General features: G+C 28.2%; 2 protein-coding genes across 2 annotated transcripts in view; one reads left to right on the forward strand and one right to left on the reverse strand.

Moving 5' to 3' along the window:
* mbo (Nuclear pore complex protein Nup88) overlaps nt 1-18,103 on the forward strand; it is a 128,353-nt gene extending 110,250 nt beyond the window's left edge. Inside the window, exons 9-12 of the mRNA XM_067282205.1 lie at nt 1,419-1,694; nt 5,838-5,984; nt 7,080-7,337; nt 14,434-18,103. Of these exons, the coding sequence (XP_067138306.1) occupies nt 1,419-1,694; nt 5,838-5,984; nt 7,080-7,337; nt 14,434-14,497 (745 nt within the window). The 3' untranslated portion in view covers nt 14,498-18,103. The remainder of the gene's footprint in view (nt 1-1,418; nt 1,695-5,837; nt 5,985-7,079; nt 7,338-14,433) is intronic.
* Nucleotides 1-18,999, reverse strand: part of LOC136985018 (SMC5-SMC6 complex localization factor protein 1-like) — a 386,884-nt gene that overhangs the window by 40,481 nt on the left and 327,404 nt on the right. The gene's annotated exons all lie outside the window — the stretch shown is intronic.

The raw sequence follows: 18,999 nt of genomic DNA on the forward strand, positions 1-18,999 counted from the left end.
AGAAAGGTTTTAAAAAGAGTATTATAACTTCCAGTACCTAAGAGTGATAGTTAACTGAAGCTGGTTTAAAAATGTTTCTTATAATAAAAAGTTTTGGCCAGTTGAAAATGCAGTTTATATTTTTGTTTATTATAGTATGATATTAAGTTTACTGAATTTTTCAAAAATGTTATGATTAAATGAACAATACTTTTAATTAAAATAAAATTTTATGTGTATTGAAAATGTAAAATATTATATAGAGAGATATTGAAAACAAATACAACTGAAATCAAGAACAAAATTGAACATTTAAAGAGCCACTTTTGAATAATTCTAGCATGCAAAAGAACATATTAAAGTGGTTTATCAAGTAGATTTTAGTTAATCATTTCCAGGATATGAAGATGGTTAATTGAAAATGAAAGTAGTCCTTTATGTAATAAGGGACAGTCAATTAATGCAAAAATAATGTAATTATTTATTATTTAATATTTTATTATTATACTTTAGCTTTATATAAAATTGAATGATATTTTGGCTTCCTACAGGATAATTTAATAATATATACAGAGGGCTGTTTCAGGCTTATGGAAACAATTGTTATAATCAGGGTAATGTACTGAAACCCATGTTCAAGCATGAAATTCTACCATTGTATGATGTTGAGACTTCAAAAATATGGTTTTATCAGGATAAAGCATTGAGTCTTATTTCATGTTCAACCCTACCATTTCTAAAGAAGATGAAAGAAGAAACTGGCATAAAGTCAATATCCTTTACTGACATGCCTGTTAAATTACCAGATGCAGTGCCCATAAATTTCTGTACCTTTGAGTTACTGAAAAGAATCCTGAACATTGGACAGATTATAGAAAGCTTGCAATGACAAATAAAAGAAACTGGACCAAAATTTTTTAAGAAAGGTCCTTTGCAGTGGAAAATTTGATGTCTGGAAATAGCAAGAAACCAGGGGAAGTAGATAGAACACGAGAGAGGAGGAGTAAGAAGTGTTACTGAACAACTAACAGCTATTAATTAAGAACATGTCTATAAGGCTGAAACAACCCTCAATCCAATTCAATTACTAATGCCAAATGAACTACCAGATTATTCATTGGGCTGCTTATTGCCCAATGAATAATCCATCAGTTTGTTTGGTATTAATAATTTTTAATTTAAATTTTTGAGTTTTATGTTTGATATTTCAAAATACTGTAGATTGATTCGATATTGTTTTTGTTACTTTTATTATCTTGTGAAGATGGATGTTGAATCTGAAAATCTTTGGCATTTTCAGTTCTTAAGTTCTGTTAAAATAGTTTTCAAACTGAAAAAAATTTTGCGCTTTAAACTACTATTGTTTATATTAAAAATATTTAATTTAATTACAGAAAGTTTTGAAAATAATAATAAATAAAATTATTTTATTTTTTTAGCTTAGATCAACAATTTTATCACTTAAATTATCTCAGTTCATTTCAACCAAAAAGTGGATCGTCTCAGAAACAGATAAAAGCAAATTCTTTTATGCATTATATCAATAATATTTTGAGGCATTCTGTAACTACTCCTCTGTTGAAATCAAATCTAGTTTCTGATGATTCTCAGCCATCACCTCAAGAATGGCTTCAACTATTAAATAATGTGACACAACGCTTAAGAGAAGAATATATTGAGAAATTAGATACTGCAATAATTCAAGCTCGTAAACGGTAATATAGTCTTTTTATAAAGTTACTTTTGTGTTATTAATTTATTTTTTAATTATATTATTTGTAACCCATTTAAGTATTTGATTTATGAAATGATTAGAAAGTAATAAAATTTTTGTTTTTTAACCAAACTTTATTGAAAAAGAACAGTTTAAAATAATTTCCTCATCTAGTTAGATTATGCTCAACGTGACACTATAAAGAATAACACTGTAATTTTTAAATCAAAATATTGAAGAAAATAAATAAATATTTATAGTGTATTGAGTTTCTGAAAATCTTATAAAATTCTTGTTTTTAAACATGTTCTTTCTAATTTCCATTCTATGATTGCAATTTTGTTACAATGCTTAAGGAAAATATGAAATGATGGAAGAAATGATTTCATGTTATATGAATAAATCAAAAATTGTACTGGCAAGATGTGTTATGGAAATGAGTAGTTAAAATTGATAAGTTATTTATATTAATATAGGTAAAAATAATTTAATAAAATATTATGTAATCAATTAACAAAATATGTTTATGAAAACTTTACAGAATTTTGCTTATAAATGTGTAATACCATATTTATGCATGTGTAGACCATATATGCATATAAGCCGCACTTCGTTTCTGAAATGATATACTTGGAAAAAATAAAAATCTTAGAATTCCACTGAGGGACGAGTAGCAGCATGGGTATACAGAAATGTGGCAGTACTGCAAATTTCAAACGGATGAAGTGATGGTTAATGCTTATTGTTGAGTGCTTGTTCAGTGCATGTTAAACATGGATCAAGTGAGAGTGAGTTACACAGCAAAGTTTACATTGCAAGTGGTGCATTATGCACAAGAGAATGAAAATCAAGAAGCAGGAAGAAAGTACATACAAAAAAAAAAAATGTGCGGCGATGGATTCAAACAAAGAACGCTCTTGATTAAATGTTACAAAATCAGTAATCATTTCATGGAAAGACAGCAAAATATCCTGACCTGGAAGCATATCCATGAAATTAGGGCAAATGAATTTTTTGTGTGTTGAAATGATTCAGTTCAATGCCCGCAGGATTTCCCAAAATATGAAAATTTTGAAAAGTCAATTTAAATGAAGTTATGGCTGGGCAAGACGTTCCATGGGATGACATGAGTCATGATTTGGCATCAAATTTCAATGGTTTAGTGGCTTCCTGACACCTACCTAATTTTAAATTGCTTTAACACACTAAGTGACGTGTTGCAGAAATATGTCACTTAATGTGGTATTTCTATAGATTTCTATTGATTTCTATTGATTTCTATAGAATCAATGTAGATGCAACAACTACATAAAATTAAATTGAATTTTTTTAACAAAAATTTTATAGTTTTGTTGATTAACATTTCTCTCTGGAAACTTCTACTAAAAATAGCTGCAATTGGTCATAAATACATCAATACACACAAAAAAAAATCAGTAAATATTTTTTTAAAATCATAAGTTTATCTATAAAATAAATTTGAATCACAGTCAAATTTCAATGTATAACACATGCTATACATTGAAATTTCTGCTGTGTTATTTTGGAACAACATGCTAGTCATAATGGAAATAATGGAAATAGTTAGAGTATGGCCTGTGAGAGTGGAAATTTCACCTGGTCTAGTAAATTTTTTATGACAGAAATGCTAATAGAAATTTAATTTTTACTATAAAACATGAGAAGTATGCAAAATTTATTTTTAATCAAGTAAGTTTTTATTATGCCAAAACTGTATTGGATTAACTGTGAAAAGAAAGCATCACCTTCATCAAAAAGAAGAGAAATTCTGCAAATGTGCTAGAAATTAGATCAATCAAGGATTTTTCGGCAAATCTTAGAGCAACAATTTATAGAAAGGGTTGGAAGGCAAAAAACCTGGATCAGCTGATCAATCACATAAAATACTGTCTGAAAATTGTGAGCCAACGTCTTATTTAGAAGCTTTCACTACACACCCAAAGTTGAATCAATAACATTTAATAGCAGGGATTTGCAGAATTACAAAAATAAAAGATAACATACAGCTTTTAATCATTTTTCAAATGACTATTTAGTTCATAGTGTTCTTTTTCCAAGGTAAAAACTGCATTATACAAACTTGTATGGATTTTTTCTGGAAATCCATTATTCATATTTTTTCTTTCTTCAATTTTTGTATATTTTGAAGTTTTTTATCATACAAAAGTTTGTTTATAAATAATTTTTATATATTATGGGAATGCTCCACTTAATGCAGATAATGCCTTTCAGAAAATTACTACAATAATCAGGGAATATATTTAATAAAAAATTGAAGACAAATTGAAAATTGTCTTCAATTTTTGACAAAAATTGAAGACAAAAGGAATTTTTTCACTTATGGGGAAACTACCAGTCTGTATGCAAAATAAATGATGTTTCAAGAGCTACTGGATGTATTTGTTTCTGAGAAAAATGAAAATAAGGTTCATTTTCATCTTCTGCAAGTACCAAAAAATGGCAACAGCATACATTTAAACACAAGTAGCACATATCTTCCTAGCTGCTACTGTGGTGATATGGTAATACTGATGAATTTTTTAATGTGAATGCTTCAAAACACAATTTAGAAAAAAATTAAATTTTTAAAATATTTTTTGAGGTTTTGTGATATTTATGTAGTGGTTTTTACAACTTGGAGAATTTTTTTACAGTTGGTGTAGTGGAAACATTACCTTCATAAATGGTATTTAATATAAAGTTTCCGTTTAATTTGATGGTAGTCAGATTATACACATTATTCTGTACTATAGTTTTTAAGTGTTAAAATGCATACAAATTGTATATAGTTATCTGTGCAAAGTCAAACTTTAGATGCAACAACTACATAAAATTAAATTGAATATTTTTAACAAAAATTTCATGGTTTTGTTGATTAACATTTCTCTCTGGAAACTTCTACTAAAAATAGCTGCAATTGGTCATAAATACATCAATACACACAAAAAAAAAATCAGTAAATATTTTTTTTTAAATCATAGGTTTATCTATAAAATAAATTTGAATCACAGTTATCAGAGGTAGAAAGAAAAAAAATAAATGTTCTTATTACTTCTTTATCATCAGGGAAGCTGGTTAGGTAACATGAGGTAATTGTATGGCTGTCTAATTGTCACAAATTTTCAGACCATTTTTTGGCACTTTAAGGGGCTAGACACAAAAATATATATGAACTTCATTTTTCTCAAAAACAAATACATCTAATAGCTTCTTGAAACATCATCTATTTTGTGTATGAGTTGGGAGATTTCCCTTGTAAAAAAAATAATTGGTGTTGCTTACAATGATGCATTCATTTACCATAAGATCCATAAAAACTGTATGATGATGAAATTAAATCATACTATTAAATCTAAATTTTTATTACTTTGTTCTGCAAAAAATGTTAAAATATTTTCATTAAAAGAAAAAAGTTATCCAATATTCTTTGAATATGACTCACCTTCAAATTTTAAGGAGAAAATGCTTAAAATTTGTAATAGCTCTAAATTGCATTTTATAATGCTTAGTGTGCAAAAATATTAATGCTTTTATTTCAAGAATTCCCAAACACTGTTGCATTTCTTCTTGAGGTTAATTGGCAATATTGTCACTAGCATTGTGTACTACATTAGTTTTTGCATTAAAGATATTAATCACTATTGTAAATAGTATTTAAAAGCAGCCAACACCTCTAAATAAATAGAAAAAGAAGAAATATTTATGTTCAAGAATTTCTTTACACTTTTCTAAAAGGATATATTATAAATTTATTTTAATATAGAATTGCATAAGTTAATAGTAAATTTAAAATAGTTTTGATCTTTTTATTTTTTAATTAAAGTTATGCTGTGATTTTAAATTAAGATTTATTTTTAAAAGTATAGTTGTAAATTCTCTTATATTTATTAGACTGGCAGTAATTGCTTAATAATTATTTCACATTAATCATATAAACTGCACTATGGTGAATACCACATTAAACAAAGTCATATTAAGTAAGGCATTCCTGTAAATGTATTCAGTTATAACTTAATAGTGAAAAAAAATTACTCTTAAGCATATAGTAGTTTATTGAAACAAATTAATGAGTAGTTATCTATTTCATATTTATTGTTATACTGCTTGCATTTGATATTTATAGAATAGAAGTACTTAAAGAATTAAAGAAACAGCAAACAAAAGATATTGATGACTGCATAAATATTAAAGAGCATTTATCTAGTAAAGAAGAAGCATTAGCTGAGAAATATGAAGACGTTTATAATGTACAACAAAAATTAGTTCAGAGGTAAATACTTTAAACTTCTTATGCAATCAAATTTGTAATAATTTAAAGCAGGGGTTCTCAAAGTGGGCGATACCGCCCCCCTGTGTGCAGTGAGTAAATTTAGGGGGGCGCTGGAGGCAGGGTACTGAATGGTGATCAAAGGCAAAAGTTGATGGGTTAGGGGGCGTTGGATATAACTTTATGGAACAAAGGGGCGGTGGATAGGGAAAGTTTGAGAACCAATGGTTTAAAGTAAAACATTTTGAATTTTAATTTCATTATTTATATTAAATCTGTTTATAATACTTTTTTGAATTAACCAAAGACCTAAATATTGTAAATACCAGTGTATAAGTCAACTTTTTAAGCCCAAAAACTTTCTCAATACTAGAGGATGTGACTTATATGACAAATATAAAATGAAAACTTGTTGATATATCACAGTGTAATAAACATGTGAAACAACACACTTAGTAATTTTTGGGTATCTCTTACTGAAACTGTAACAAGTTACTACAAGTACTTCTATCTAAAAATCATCTTCATTGAACTTATTTAGCATAGAGATTACATATAATAAAACTTGAATATAAATAAACACTATCATTTATTACAGCTATGTATTATTATAAATAGTGTCTCAATGAAAATAGTGTGGCCTTATTTTAAGCCTTTTTTCATAGACTACTATATACTATATCTACTTTTCAGATGGTTAGGCTTCATCTAAAGATAGCAGCCTGTTTACCTTTAGACCAAATTACTTGATTTTTATTAATAGCACAATCATAATTTACAAATAATCTTTTAGATTTTTATGTTTTTGGTTAGTTCTTCGTAACTTATTAATAACATTTTTTTTAACATATCAAATATATAAATAAAAAACCATGATAATAGTATAAGGTATTTCGTTATTTAGCTTTTTTCTTAATTTTATTAGTTTAATGAATTTTGGAGTTAACTAATAATACAAAAAGATCAGTATGTGTTTTAAACATTTACATGTGAATTAAATAATTTTTTTTTTTTAGAAGTTAAAATTAATATAATATGTTTATTACTTTTTTTATCTAAACAGAGAAAATATTACCTATGATAAAAATATATTTTCAGAATTGAAAAAGTTCTTCAGAAATTACAGTATTCATTACCTGTTCTCTCAGATGCAGAAATTGAAATGAAACAAGATTTAAAAACTTTAGATGAGAAATTGAAAAAATTGAAACTTTCATTTGAGCAGATACAGTTGAAATTTCAAAATCAGAAGAAACATCTGCTAGAAAATAAAATTCTGTTTTCAAATATCACATATAGTGCTGAAGATCTTAACAATAATCAACTCTCAGTCGTTAAAGATATATTAAAAGAAGAGTAAGTATAGTTTGTCTAAAATTATAATAAATAAAATATGTTGACAATAAATAAACATTCAAAGTATAAATCTTAATTTATAAGCTACATAGTCATTAAAAAAATGATTGCATTTATATAACTAATGTGGTATTTTGAGTGTATATATTGAAAATTTGGTTATTCAGTTTTAACATTACAGCATGCAGTGTGAGTATAGTCATATTAAAATACTGTGGGTGAACGGTTAACAAACAGCAAAACGTGAACAAATCAGACAATGAAACACATTCTCAAAAAATTTTTACATTCGCACAACAAACACACATTCAGATAACGAACACCTCACAGAACAAACACGAGAAGAAACGATGTAGAATAGTGAATACTGATTGGTCTTCTCTTGTCTCAGGTGACAATTCAAAACCTTTTGAAGTTTGGGTGACCTCGACATCAGTGCTCAACCCAATACCAATCAGATAGTATTTCTCCGAAAATTTTGAAACTCTCCCATGTAATTCCAGCTTTTTGTTTACCTTTTTGATAAAGAATTTTTTTATATTCTTTGCAAGACTGTCGCATGGGCACTCTTGCAAAGACTATTTAAATTTTGCATCTGTTTTTATTTTCAAAAGGCGGGGTTTAACTGTCCCATCAGATATTTGTTAACGTTTTAACACCAAGTTTCAAATTTCATCTAGACCTCACATTTACATAATTTTTTGTGCTCTAGTTGATTTGTTCTCTGAATTTTTGGAAGTGCTTTTCTGAACTTTTTATTTAAAAAAGAAACTTATAATATTATGTAGTCTAAAAAGAGTGGAGTTTCAAGAACTGTGCTCACCACAGAAACCAATCAAGAGATAATAGCCAAGGTAGAGAGTGGGCAGATGTCTGATGTTGCTAGGCAGTATGCCTTGAACAAGTCTACAGTAGACACAATCTTAGCTAAGAAAGATATAATGAAGAAGACTCAAGCAGCTAAAGGAGTAATGAAAATCACATCTGAAAAATAAAGAACATTGAAGAGCTCATAATGGAATCTGAAACTGATCTGACAAAAGAACTCCAAGAACTCTTAAATGAAGAACACCAAGAAACTCAGCGAGATGTGTTTCTTCTGAAAAAGAGGAAGATGAAATAGGACCAATGTTGACATCTGTTATTAAAGATCTTTTGAAGAAGTGGGGGGAAGTCGGAACAACAGTCATCCAAACGGCATCCAAACCAGATTGAGGTTAATAGGCTTGGGGATCTCTACAATGACAAAGCTATTAATTATTTCTGAAAAATCCTGAAGAAGAAAGAAAAGCAATCGACATTGGACAGATTCTTTAACTCCCACAAACGAAAAAAAAAAAAAACATGACTGATAAAAATGCAAGACTGTGTGTATATGTATTTTCATTATTACATATGAATAAACATAGTAAGAAAGTACATATTTTTTATTTTTTGGAGTTTCCAGAACAAATTAATCAAATTTCCATAAAAACTTACGGTAAATCAATAATCAGTTAATGGACAATTCGAATAGCAAACAAAGTCTTGGAACAGATTATGTTCACCAACCGATCACCCACTGTAAATGTTTTACAGATATTCTCAAAATTGAAGCTTTGTAATTAGATCTTATAATTTCAGAATTAAAAGTTACATGTAAGAACATGCATTTTCTGTTATGTTAAAATAAATTAAGAATTGTACTGTTGAATGAGAATTTTAAGCAAAACAAGCAGTATTCAGGTATACCAAGATACTAGGTATAGTTATATTAATGGTGTAGCTATCCTATTCATTTTAGTATGTTTGACTTGAAAATAGATTTGTTGGTTGTTTATTAATGCCTTGCAATAGTAATCTAATCAAACATTGTTATTTCTTGAAAATGAGTGGCAAAATGATTTTAAAAGATAAATTTAAAGCAATAATAAGATTTCATTGCTCAATAAAAGAGGAGTTTTAAAAAAAGATCATGTGTTGCTTGATCTTCTCTCTGAAGATAATAATCAATATAATCTGGAATAAGTACAGTGTGAGTACAATAACAAAAATATGTTTTTTTAATCTATCACAATTAATTAGATACTTTTAACATAAATAGAGAAAAATACAAAAATTATCAGACAACATTATTCATGTCCTTCATTCTCTATTAATTGAAAGAATAGAAAAAATTTTTAGTTTTTGCACTCTAGCCTACAATTCTTTAAGTTTTTAATCAAGATAAGATAATGATAAAACAGATACTAAACATTATAATTTTAAATTTAAATATCTGCATTATCAATTTAAGTTTTATCTAAAAATACTAAAAATATTCATTAGAATCATCTCTTTTAATATTTTATCAGTTTTCAATATTATACACACCACACACACACACACACACACACTGTCTCCCTCTTCAAATTTATTTTAAATATTAATATTCTGTTTCTAAAAGATTTTGTAAACTGAATGAGCTTGCAAGACACAATTTCAAATATAGTTAATAGCTGTTATATTTTAAACTGAGAATACTGCAAGTGTATTTGTCCTCTGTTGTTGTTTTGAGCTATAAATACTTAAGAGAAAATAATAACAGAGAATAAAGCAAATGCATTCTCACTTTCTTGTTTCTATAAATTATAAATAGATCTTAATTATTGCATATTAAATATAAAGTTTAATTAATTTAAATTTCTTAATGGGGTTTTCATATAGTATTATGTATTCAGATACTTATAAAGAGATGTGTGATTTTTAATTACTGTACATGATTGTAATTCTTGTATATTATCTTTATTCTGGTAATGTTTTTGTTATAAAAGTTGAATTGAATGTGCTTGAAGGTGGCAGGAGCAGTTAATTTGTAATTAAATAGAAAATTGAAAAATATTTTTCATTGTAATCTGCATATACTCATTTTATAAATAGAAAATTCTTTTATGGTTAGATCTTCAATAGTTAGAAGAGATTCAATTGGTATATTTTTTTTCTTTGTATCTTTCATACAGTAATGTCTGAAATTTAAAACAAGAGTTGCAAATGTGATAATACTAATTTTTGTATTCTGGAATAATAATAGTGCATTCTGTTCTAAATATATATTCCCCACTAAATGCTGTGTAGTCAAAGAGATAATGTCTTGGTTCAATGAGATATAATGTCTTATAATTTCAGAGAGTAATTACAACTTTTTCTTTAGTACAGGTATCCCTTGTATAACACAGTAGTTACATTCTGAAAAAGTCCAAAGTTATACTCATCTGTGCTATACAAAACAGAGGACTAATGCCAAACAGGGTTTTGTTCCAGAAGTATACTATTCTTTTTCATTACTAAGAGAAATATGTTTGTTAAAGCAATCAATAATTAATTAACAATCACAATTAAAAGAACTGTATTACATGTTAATATTAATTTTAGTTAAACGAGGGCATTTTTTTACAAACTATTGTCGTCACCTCAGCTTTTTTGTTGATCTTGATCAGAAATATCAGCAACATTTTCATATTTTTTTTATTTTTATCATAAAAAAATCTTTTATGGATGACAAAATAAAAATATGTTATTAATTGAAAATTTGTTCTAATTCTGGTTGCACTTGTTCAGTCGAGCACCAAGTGACTTTTTTCAAGAATTTGTGTTCAAATACCAAATTGTTTGAGTACTGAGATACGTTCATCATTTTACAAATAATTGCTTACTTACAGTTTGAAAAAAAGTTTAATAACACTTACCTAAAAATGTTTAAATAAACTGTACAAATACAAAGATTAACCTATAAAAAGAAAACACAGTGACAGTCTTAAGAGCTAAAGTCTGAAAGCAACGACAATAACACCTGGTTGATAGGAAAGTTAGGACAATTTTTGCTTCCTTGTCCTATCAGTTTTCATTAAAGCAAACCTAACGAAAAGCACGAAATAATTTGAAAATGTCAATATTTTAAAATCCATGGGCAAATTTGAGACATCATATATGCTTACTTGAATAAAAAAAGAAATATCGAATAGCAAAGTTTACACTAAAAAATTGTGAAATTTTGTAAGGAGGATTTCCAAAACCAGAAGTTGTGTTGTACAGGGGATATCCCCAATTTTTAAACTGTGTTGTAGAAGTACCATGTTATACGAGAGATGCCTGTATATAAGTTTACCAGTTTTAAATGCTCTGCTAATAGATGTACACTGCAAATTTCCAACTACTTCCTTTTTTAGCATCGACTTTTCTGGGTTTTGCCAAAACCAAAAGTCTGCATGGTAAATTGTAAGCTTGATTTTTTGCTTTAGTTTGATTAGTATCTATTATTACCAGTATATTTGTAGCAGTTTTAGCTTATCTTATTATGTGTTAATCTTCCTTCAGCCTAACTGATCTCATTTACTTATTCAATGTAATGGCAAAAATCCAATATAATGCTTTCTTATCTTCAAACAATTTTTATCCCCATTCTTTAATACTACTTTTCAATACTATGAATTTCAAAGATGTTAGAAGCTTTTATTTTGTGTTGAATCAAATCCTTTGCTAATAACTACTTTAGAGGTTAACTTTTTTAATTTGACTTATTAATTGTTAGTAAAATTATTCTAAATATGAACAATCTGCTGAAGGAATAATACTGTAACAAAACTTTTGTGAAAATTTTTCTTTTGTCTTTATTTGTATCTGATTAGAATGTCATTATAATAGTGTTTGAAGATTAGTTTTTTATTAGTTAGAACTTGATCCCATATGTAAGAGTTGAAACTTTTGGATATTGTATATATCATTATATAAAATATAGAGAGATTTTTAGTTGGTTCAAGTTCAATTTTTGTTTCCAAAATGTTTTTGGACTTTTTCTGTATAAATATGTATGGACACACACACACTCATTGATAAAAATGTTATGCAACTAGAAAGAGATGTTGAATGAAACTTATATTTTACTTATATACTGTGAATATAATGACAATGGTAATACCCACCAGTGGCCAAGTGAATGGATAAACCACTAACACTGTAGTTAGTCGTGGGTTTTTGCCTCATCAATGGACTGGCCATGTGGAGTTTTCTCATTTTTCTTAATGTTTTTAACATCTAAATAGGGGACAGTTTCCCATAGAAAGTCTCCCAGGAGCATTCCCTTGGCAGGTTACAATATCAGAGCAAAGAGACAATTTCCTATACAATAATAGTACAATTTAAAGAAACCTTTAGTACATTGTAGGATCTTGTCTTGCCTGGATACATATAGTGATAAGGCATACAGGTTTTGTAAGCTGTCTTGAATGAATTTTCCCAAAGATGTTGCAACTGCTGTTTCAGATCTCTCACTCTGATAAATCACTGAAACTGGCATCCCAACTGATCCCATAAAGGCTCATGGGCAATAAATCTGGAGACCAGGAAGGCCAAGGAAGTATGGCAACATGATGGAGACATTTTTGGAAAACCCTAGCTGTATGCAGCTGGGCATTATCTTGTTGGAAAATGGCTGTTTGCAACCCTGTCATGTCAAGAAACACATGGGGTTGCAGGATTTTCTGAATGTACTGCTATGTCATTAATGTTTTTAATACCACTACTAGGGTGACTGACTGTGATATGAACATGCCAGTAGTGTGGGTAGTGTGCCACTCAATATAGTAAAGGCAGGGTTGAAGCACTCACCAAGGCCCTCCACATTCTAACACAGTGATGATCTGTTTCAAAACAGAATCTGGATTCATCATTAAAGACAATATACAGCCAGTCTGTAACAATCCACATTTCTCTGTCATAGTTCTGTTGTAAACAAAGCTGACAATGTTGGACTGTTAATGGCATTTGCTGTGTATGCAAATTTACTTCTGCTGGTCACTTCCAATGGTTCAGGAAAGGAGCTACAGTGAGGCTGCCACCTGTCTTTGGCACTCTCTCTCTCTCTCTCTCTCTCTCTCTTCATTGTAAAAGTTTGTAACAGAAAATATTTAATTCTTTCTACGTAAATCTAGTTATTTTAACACTGCTAAATTATTATACAAAAATTTAAAGAATAGTACTATCAGCAGACATGACATTTATTATTAATCACTTGGAGAATGTGTCATTGATTCTTGATCTGAAAATAAAGATCTGTTTGGAAACTTTGTAATTTATTTATCTATTAGGGAAAATATTTCCCTGTCACCAATTGTGTGTAATGAAAATAGAATAATTATCAACTCACATTTGTCAAAATAAGCAATGATAGGGACAATAAAACTCATCTCTACCCTCAAAATTAAGCTTTTTGCCATTTTATAATAATTAATAATAAAAATATTTTTTAATAAAATAATATAACTGATGGCAGCACCACACATTCAAACTTTTTTGGGAGGAAAGTTATACAACTTGTTGCTGGACTTTTTTTTTAACTTGAAATTATGTTATTTACCAGTATTATCAGTTTGTAAATTAAAAATTCCTCTTTTTTCTTTAATTTGACAGAAATAATAATAATAATTGATTTTTAGTGCTTCTTTATATACATTGACCAGAAACTAGTTAAAAATACATTTATGTAATGATAATCACAAGAACAATTTAATAAATTAGTTTGAAGTTTTTTTTAATTTTATGTTGAAAATTTGGATATAAATTCTATTCATTCAATTTCAATTTATATCAAGTTTAATTCAGTTTTTTTAAAAATTATAATTAATTATTTTTATGCCATTTAAATTATAATGTAAGACATTAAAGGATACCTGAATATTCCTTGTAATTGCAACAGTTTTTGATGATATTCATACAATAAATGTAAAGCAGACATACACCATGCATTTGATTTATTTTATGTCAATTGGTTTAATTTTTGATGATTAATTTTTAAAAAATCAAAATTCATTGTGCTTTAACAGTAAAATCAGCAATTTATAATATATTTATAAGAGATTACAACTACGTATTTAAATAATTTCACTTATTATGAATAAATATCAAAATCTTTATAACTTTCATCCATCTGTGAGTTTAACTGAAAAATATATTTGTTAGATTATTTTAATATATTCTGATTTAAGTTTTTGAAATATATTTAGTAATAAAAAAAATGTTTTTAATTCTATGTAAATTTATTTAAACAATAATATGTAATAATAATTTTTGTTTTTAATTTCAGAGGTGTTTCATTATTGGAAATAATTAAGAAATTAAATTGGTTGAAAGCAGAATTAGGATTATAAAATAAATTCACAAGTATCTATGTATATTATTTTTTCATCAAATTACAAAATGTTTAATAAATTATTTTTTATAGAATATCCTATAAAATTAAAAATAAATAATTACTGTTTTTATCATTATCGTTAAGTCTGAAATATGAATACTTAATTCTTACGGAATTAAATCCCTGATAATTGCCAGGAAAAAAAGAAACCAGATATAGTATAAATTGTAAATTTCACTCTCCACTATCATCCATAAAGAGAATGTCCAAAAATATAAACAGTATTTTTTTTAATTGCATTTTCCCCTTTCAATATATCTTCTGTCACTGACTAATGAAAACCAGCTTTGCCAACTCAATTTTTAAAACAGCTGGTTAACAAGTTATACCAGCATGTTTTCTATAATTACAACATTTTAGTTTTCATATTTTTTATACACAACAAAATAAAAAAAACTGCTTCCGTTCTAATTGAATATGATAATTTCATTGATTATATTGTATTGTTACAGAAAAAAACCGAGTTTGATTGATTGACTGTTCATTCGTGCTTATTGAGAATGATTCATCTGTTGTGACCTGCTTGATGGATACGAATAACGAAAAAAATAAGTTCGCGCTCGTGTGTCCAAAAATAGTTGGGATTAGAAGAATGTGAGAATGTTTTTAAGAATGAGAGGGGAAAAAAATTAAATTAAGTCTTCTCTTGTAATAACAAAAGGAAGGTTTGGTTAATGAACTCTTTACACTAATCGCTTTAAATAATTAGCTATAATAACTTATGACTCTCTTGTTCCTGCGAAACACTTTAATTACTACAGATATGATCGGTTAATAAATAAACCTTTTCAATGACAGATCGATACTGTTAGATTTAGGGGATTTTTGCTTCTTTTTGCGTGAGACGGGCGCTCACGTGACGTCACGTAACACTGACGTTTCATTTTTCATACTGGCAAGCAATTCTAACTCTCTTCCCCCTTCATCATTCTCTCTGGTGCAAGTTGATTTACATAATTCTGTTTCCCTACCTTTGCGTGTTCGTTCCTAGTCCATAATAATGATAATACTTTTTTATATAATAGGATACTTTTAAAAATTATTCTTAAAAGGACATTATTTTTCGTGGACATGTCTATAACTAGTGTTAGAAACTGTAATTTAATAGTTGTATTGAAGTAGTGGGGTGTCTCTTTCGTTATAGTTTGGTCTAAAAATATTCGAATCTGAGTTTGCAAATCATCAGTTAAAAGAGGACATCTTCAAATAAACAGAATCAGCTTGTTTAAAGGATAGTGTGGACCGTTTGTCAAGTTTAAACTGCACAGGCATAGTGAATAAAATTGATTAAATGCCATTTAAAACTTGTTTAGTCAAATCCGAAGCGTCGTAAAAGAGTATTTATTCGAACAATTGAAAACCGAATTGTTTTAACAGCTGGCAGATGTCTTTGGACTAGAACAGTTTGACGCGATAAAAATCACAGAATGACTGGAATGTTTTCTGAGTATTCAAACTATAAAAAGCAGATTTGTCCGGAAAGTCCGTCTACGTAAATCATCGATAGCAACAGTAGTATAGCGATCTTTCATTACTGTTTGGATATTTGCCATCCGTTTTAAAATAACCACTCATTTGTCAACTGTTCTTATCACCTGGGTACTTTTAATAGTCTCTACAATCGAACGCATGTTGATAGATTTAAAGATGACAAAACTTATGAAGTCAAATTTGACTACTGGCAGTGACAACAAAAATCAAATAAACTTATTTGTTTTCGCTTGATGAATGTGACAAAATTGCATGTCGTGCTATTTTCATCTTGTCTAAACTGACTGGGCTTAACGGATTTTTTCTTTCCAGTTACTCTCACACACATCATCTCTGCCGCTAATGATTCTAATTATAGAATTAGAAAATGATGATGATTTGTCTTTGGCAAGCTTTCTTTAGAAAATACTATATTAGTAAAAACTTAATATATACGGTATATATTTTTTAATCGTGACATTCGAAATTTATTCTGGATCTGAAAATGAGCGATGTATGTTTTTTTCATTTAGAAATTTTCTGGAAAAGGAATACTATTAATGTTTTAACTGACTAATTTGTAATATTTGTCATGCTAAAGTGTAATAAATCATATAGAAGAAAATATCTAAGCAGAGTTTCCCATAATAACATTTACAGTGTTATTGATCCTGGATAAAATTGAATTTTCGAAGAACCAATTGGATGAGAGCCAGATAAAAATTTAGATATAGGATGTATCCTTTTTTGCATCCATTCATACGTGCAATTTCGAGAATTCCAAATAAATCTTCGTCAAGAAACTCTATTTTTGAAACATTTGCTCAAATTACTTGTATCAGTCAAGTAATTCTGGTACTCGATACACTAACTACTGTGCAAAAATTTTGTTTCCCGCATTTTATAATAAATCTTCTTTTCGTGTAAGGATGCAGAAAACGCTATTTGATAGTCTGGTAAAGTATTCTAAGCAACATTTATAATTCCCGAATGATACACTATAGCGATACTTTCCTCTTTTCAGCGTTCTTAAAATAAATTATATTCGGATATCTCCCAGATATTAGACAAAAAGAGGAGTGTTATTTATTCCTTCTTTGTAATCGTTACCTGCCATTAGCGAAAGATTAAGCCGAAAACAATATATCATTAAAATCGGAGGTCAGACTCGTGACGATCTAACAATATTTCAGCCATAGTCTACTGCAGCAATTCTTCAACAAGCTACTAACATTTGTATTTACAAGATGCTCTACTACTTATTGTCTTGCCGAATACTATCCATTAATACTGTATATTTTTTCCGACCTTGGTTATTTCATACCATTATTTTTATATAATCAAGACAGATTTTTGTTAAAGATTAATTTTCATCGCGTTATAAATTTCCTCCTCTTAAAATTGTCTTTATAATTTTAATTTTTTTTCTATTAAAACATATCCATTTGATTATCAAACTTTTAATAGGAAAAAAATATGTCGTCTCATATCTTCTCGATTTGATTTTTGGAATTAAAAAGTAGTCCGAAAAACGTTTAACAATGTAAAATGTCCCAATTTTTATTTAAGATCAGAAAAAAACGGAATAAATAAATAAATATTCTACGAATCACACACACTGTTGCTATTATAAGTTTGTGATAACTCGTTTGAACTTTCGTGGAAAAAGCCGGTGTTTAGCGAACGAGTAACGCCATCTGTTGTTTGCTTTATAGATAAACCATAAAGAAAAATGTTGGCACGTTTACCAATTTCACTTACGCGACTGAATCATAATTTATTAAGATGTTTTACAGAAACTAATACGTAATAATTATAGGAAATTTTTTTCCTGTTAGACCTAGATATTTTTTCGGTTAATTTACTTCAAAACATTTATCTTTAATCTTACAAAATCTAGCTAGAATTGATACCAGTTTATAATTTGTAATTAATTATCACGTATCTAAAAATACAAATTGCTATCATTAATTTCTTACGTAAAACTTACAACCTTGTTTACGTGTCAAGTATCAATGACGCGTAATGAATTCTGCTACCGTATCGGTAATACGAATAATCATTGGCTATACCGTAATGATGCGTTGGCGAGATTTATTAGACCTTCTAAACGTAACACGTGTTTAGAATTTCGATCATATCGGATGTTTTTTCTTCAATTTTTTATGTATATAATTTATACTTTCGTAAAATTAATGTGAATTGTAATAAAAGAAATTCTTCCAAAACAGAAATAAAATTTGGTCGAAAAGTAAAAAGTTAATTTGGTGCCTTACGTAGAGCGAGGCCTTCCTTCCCTTTAAATTGGCATCCATTTGCATTTTAGATATTTCAAATTGTTTTTTCTTAAGAATTTAAAAATCGGCGATTTAGAAGAATTTCCGCTTTTTTTAATCTAGATTTTTTATTTTCTCTATGTATCATAAATACAGTAAGTTGTTATACTAATATAAATACATAAGCATTTTTTTATATCACACTTAGGGGCTGTCTATAAATTACGTCCATGTTTTTATTGAAATTTTTACTCCTCCCCTCCCTTCTTCGGACGTCCAACAAAACTCAAGCCCCCTTAAATCTTTTATCACTTTATGATGGTAGATACCATAAGTAGAAACAAAATATACAAGAAATTTTGAAATAAATATAATAAAATGCATAAACTGTATAAAATTTAATGTAATGGTTAAGATAAGTGGAGAGGGGAAACATCCACTAAAGCTCAACCTTTTCCCCCTTGCCGGACTTGTCTTTACTCCCTCTCGCCCTTTCAGTGTGGACGTCATTTATGCACAGTCCCTTGTAACCTATATACAGTGAAACCTGCTTACGCTGAATTTGCTTGATACGGAATATTTTTCCGGTTTGTCAGATTTTTGTTTGGAATAATAATAATATTTTTTTTATCGCTGTGTTCAGAAGAATATTTCCATTTTATTAATTAAGGTTATGTTTTGGACAGGTTTTACTGTATTACATATACCAGGA

This window comes from Centruroides vittatus, unplaced genomic scaffold (assembly GCF_030686945.1).
Source record: "Centruroides vittatus isolate TY-2023 unplaced genomic scaffold, ASM3068694v2 contig_943, whole genome shotgun sequence".
NCBI classification, from domain to species: domain Eukaryota; kingdom Metazoa; phylum Arthropoda; class Arachnida; order Scorpiones; family Buthidae; genus Centruroides; species Centruroides vittatus.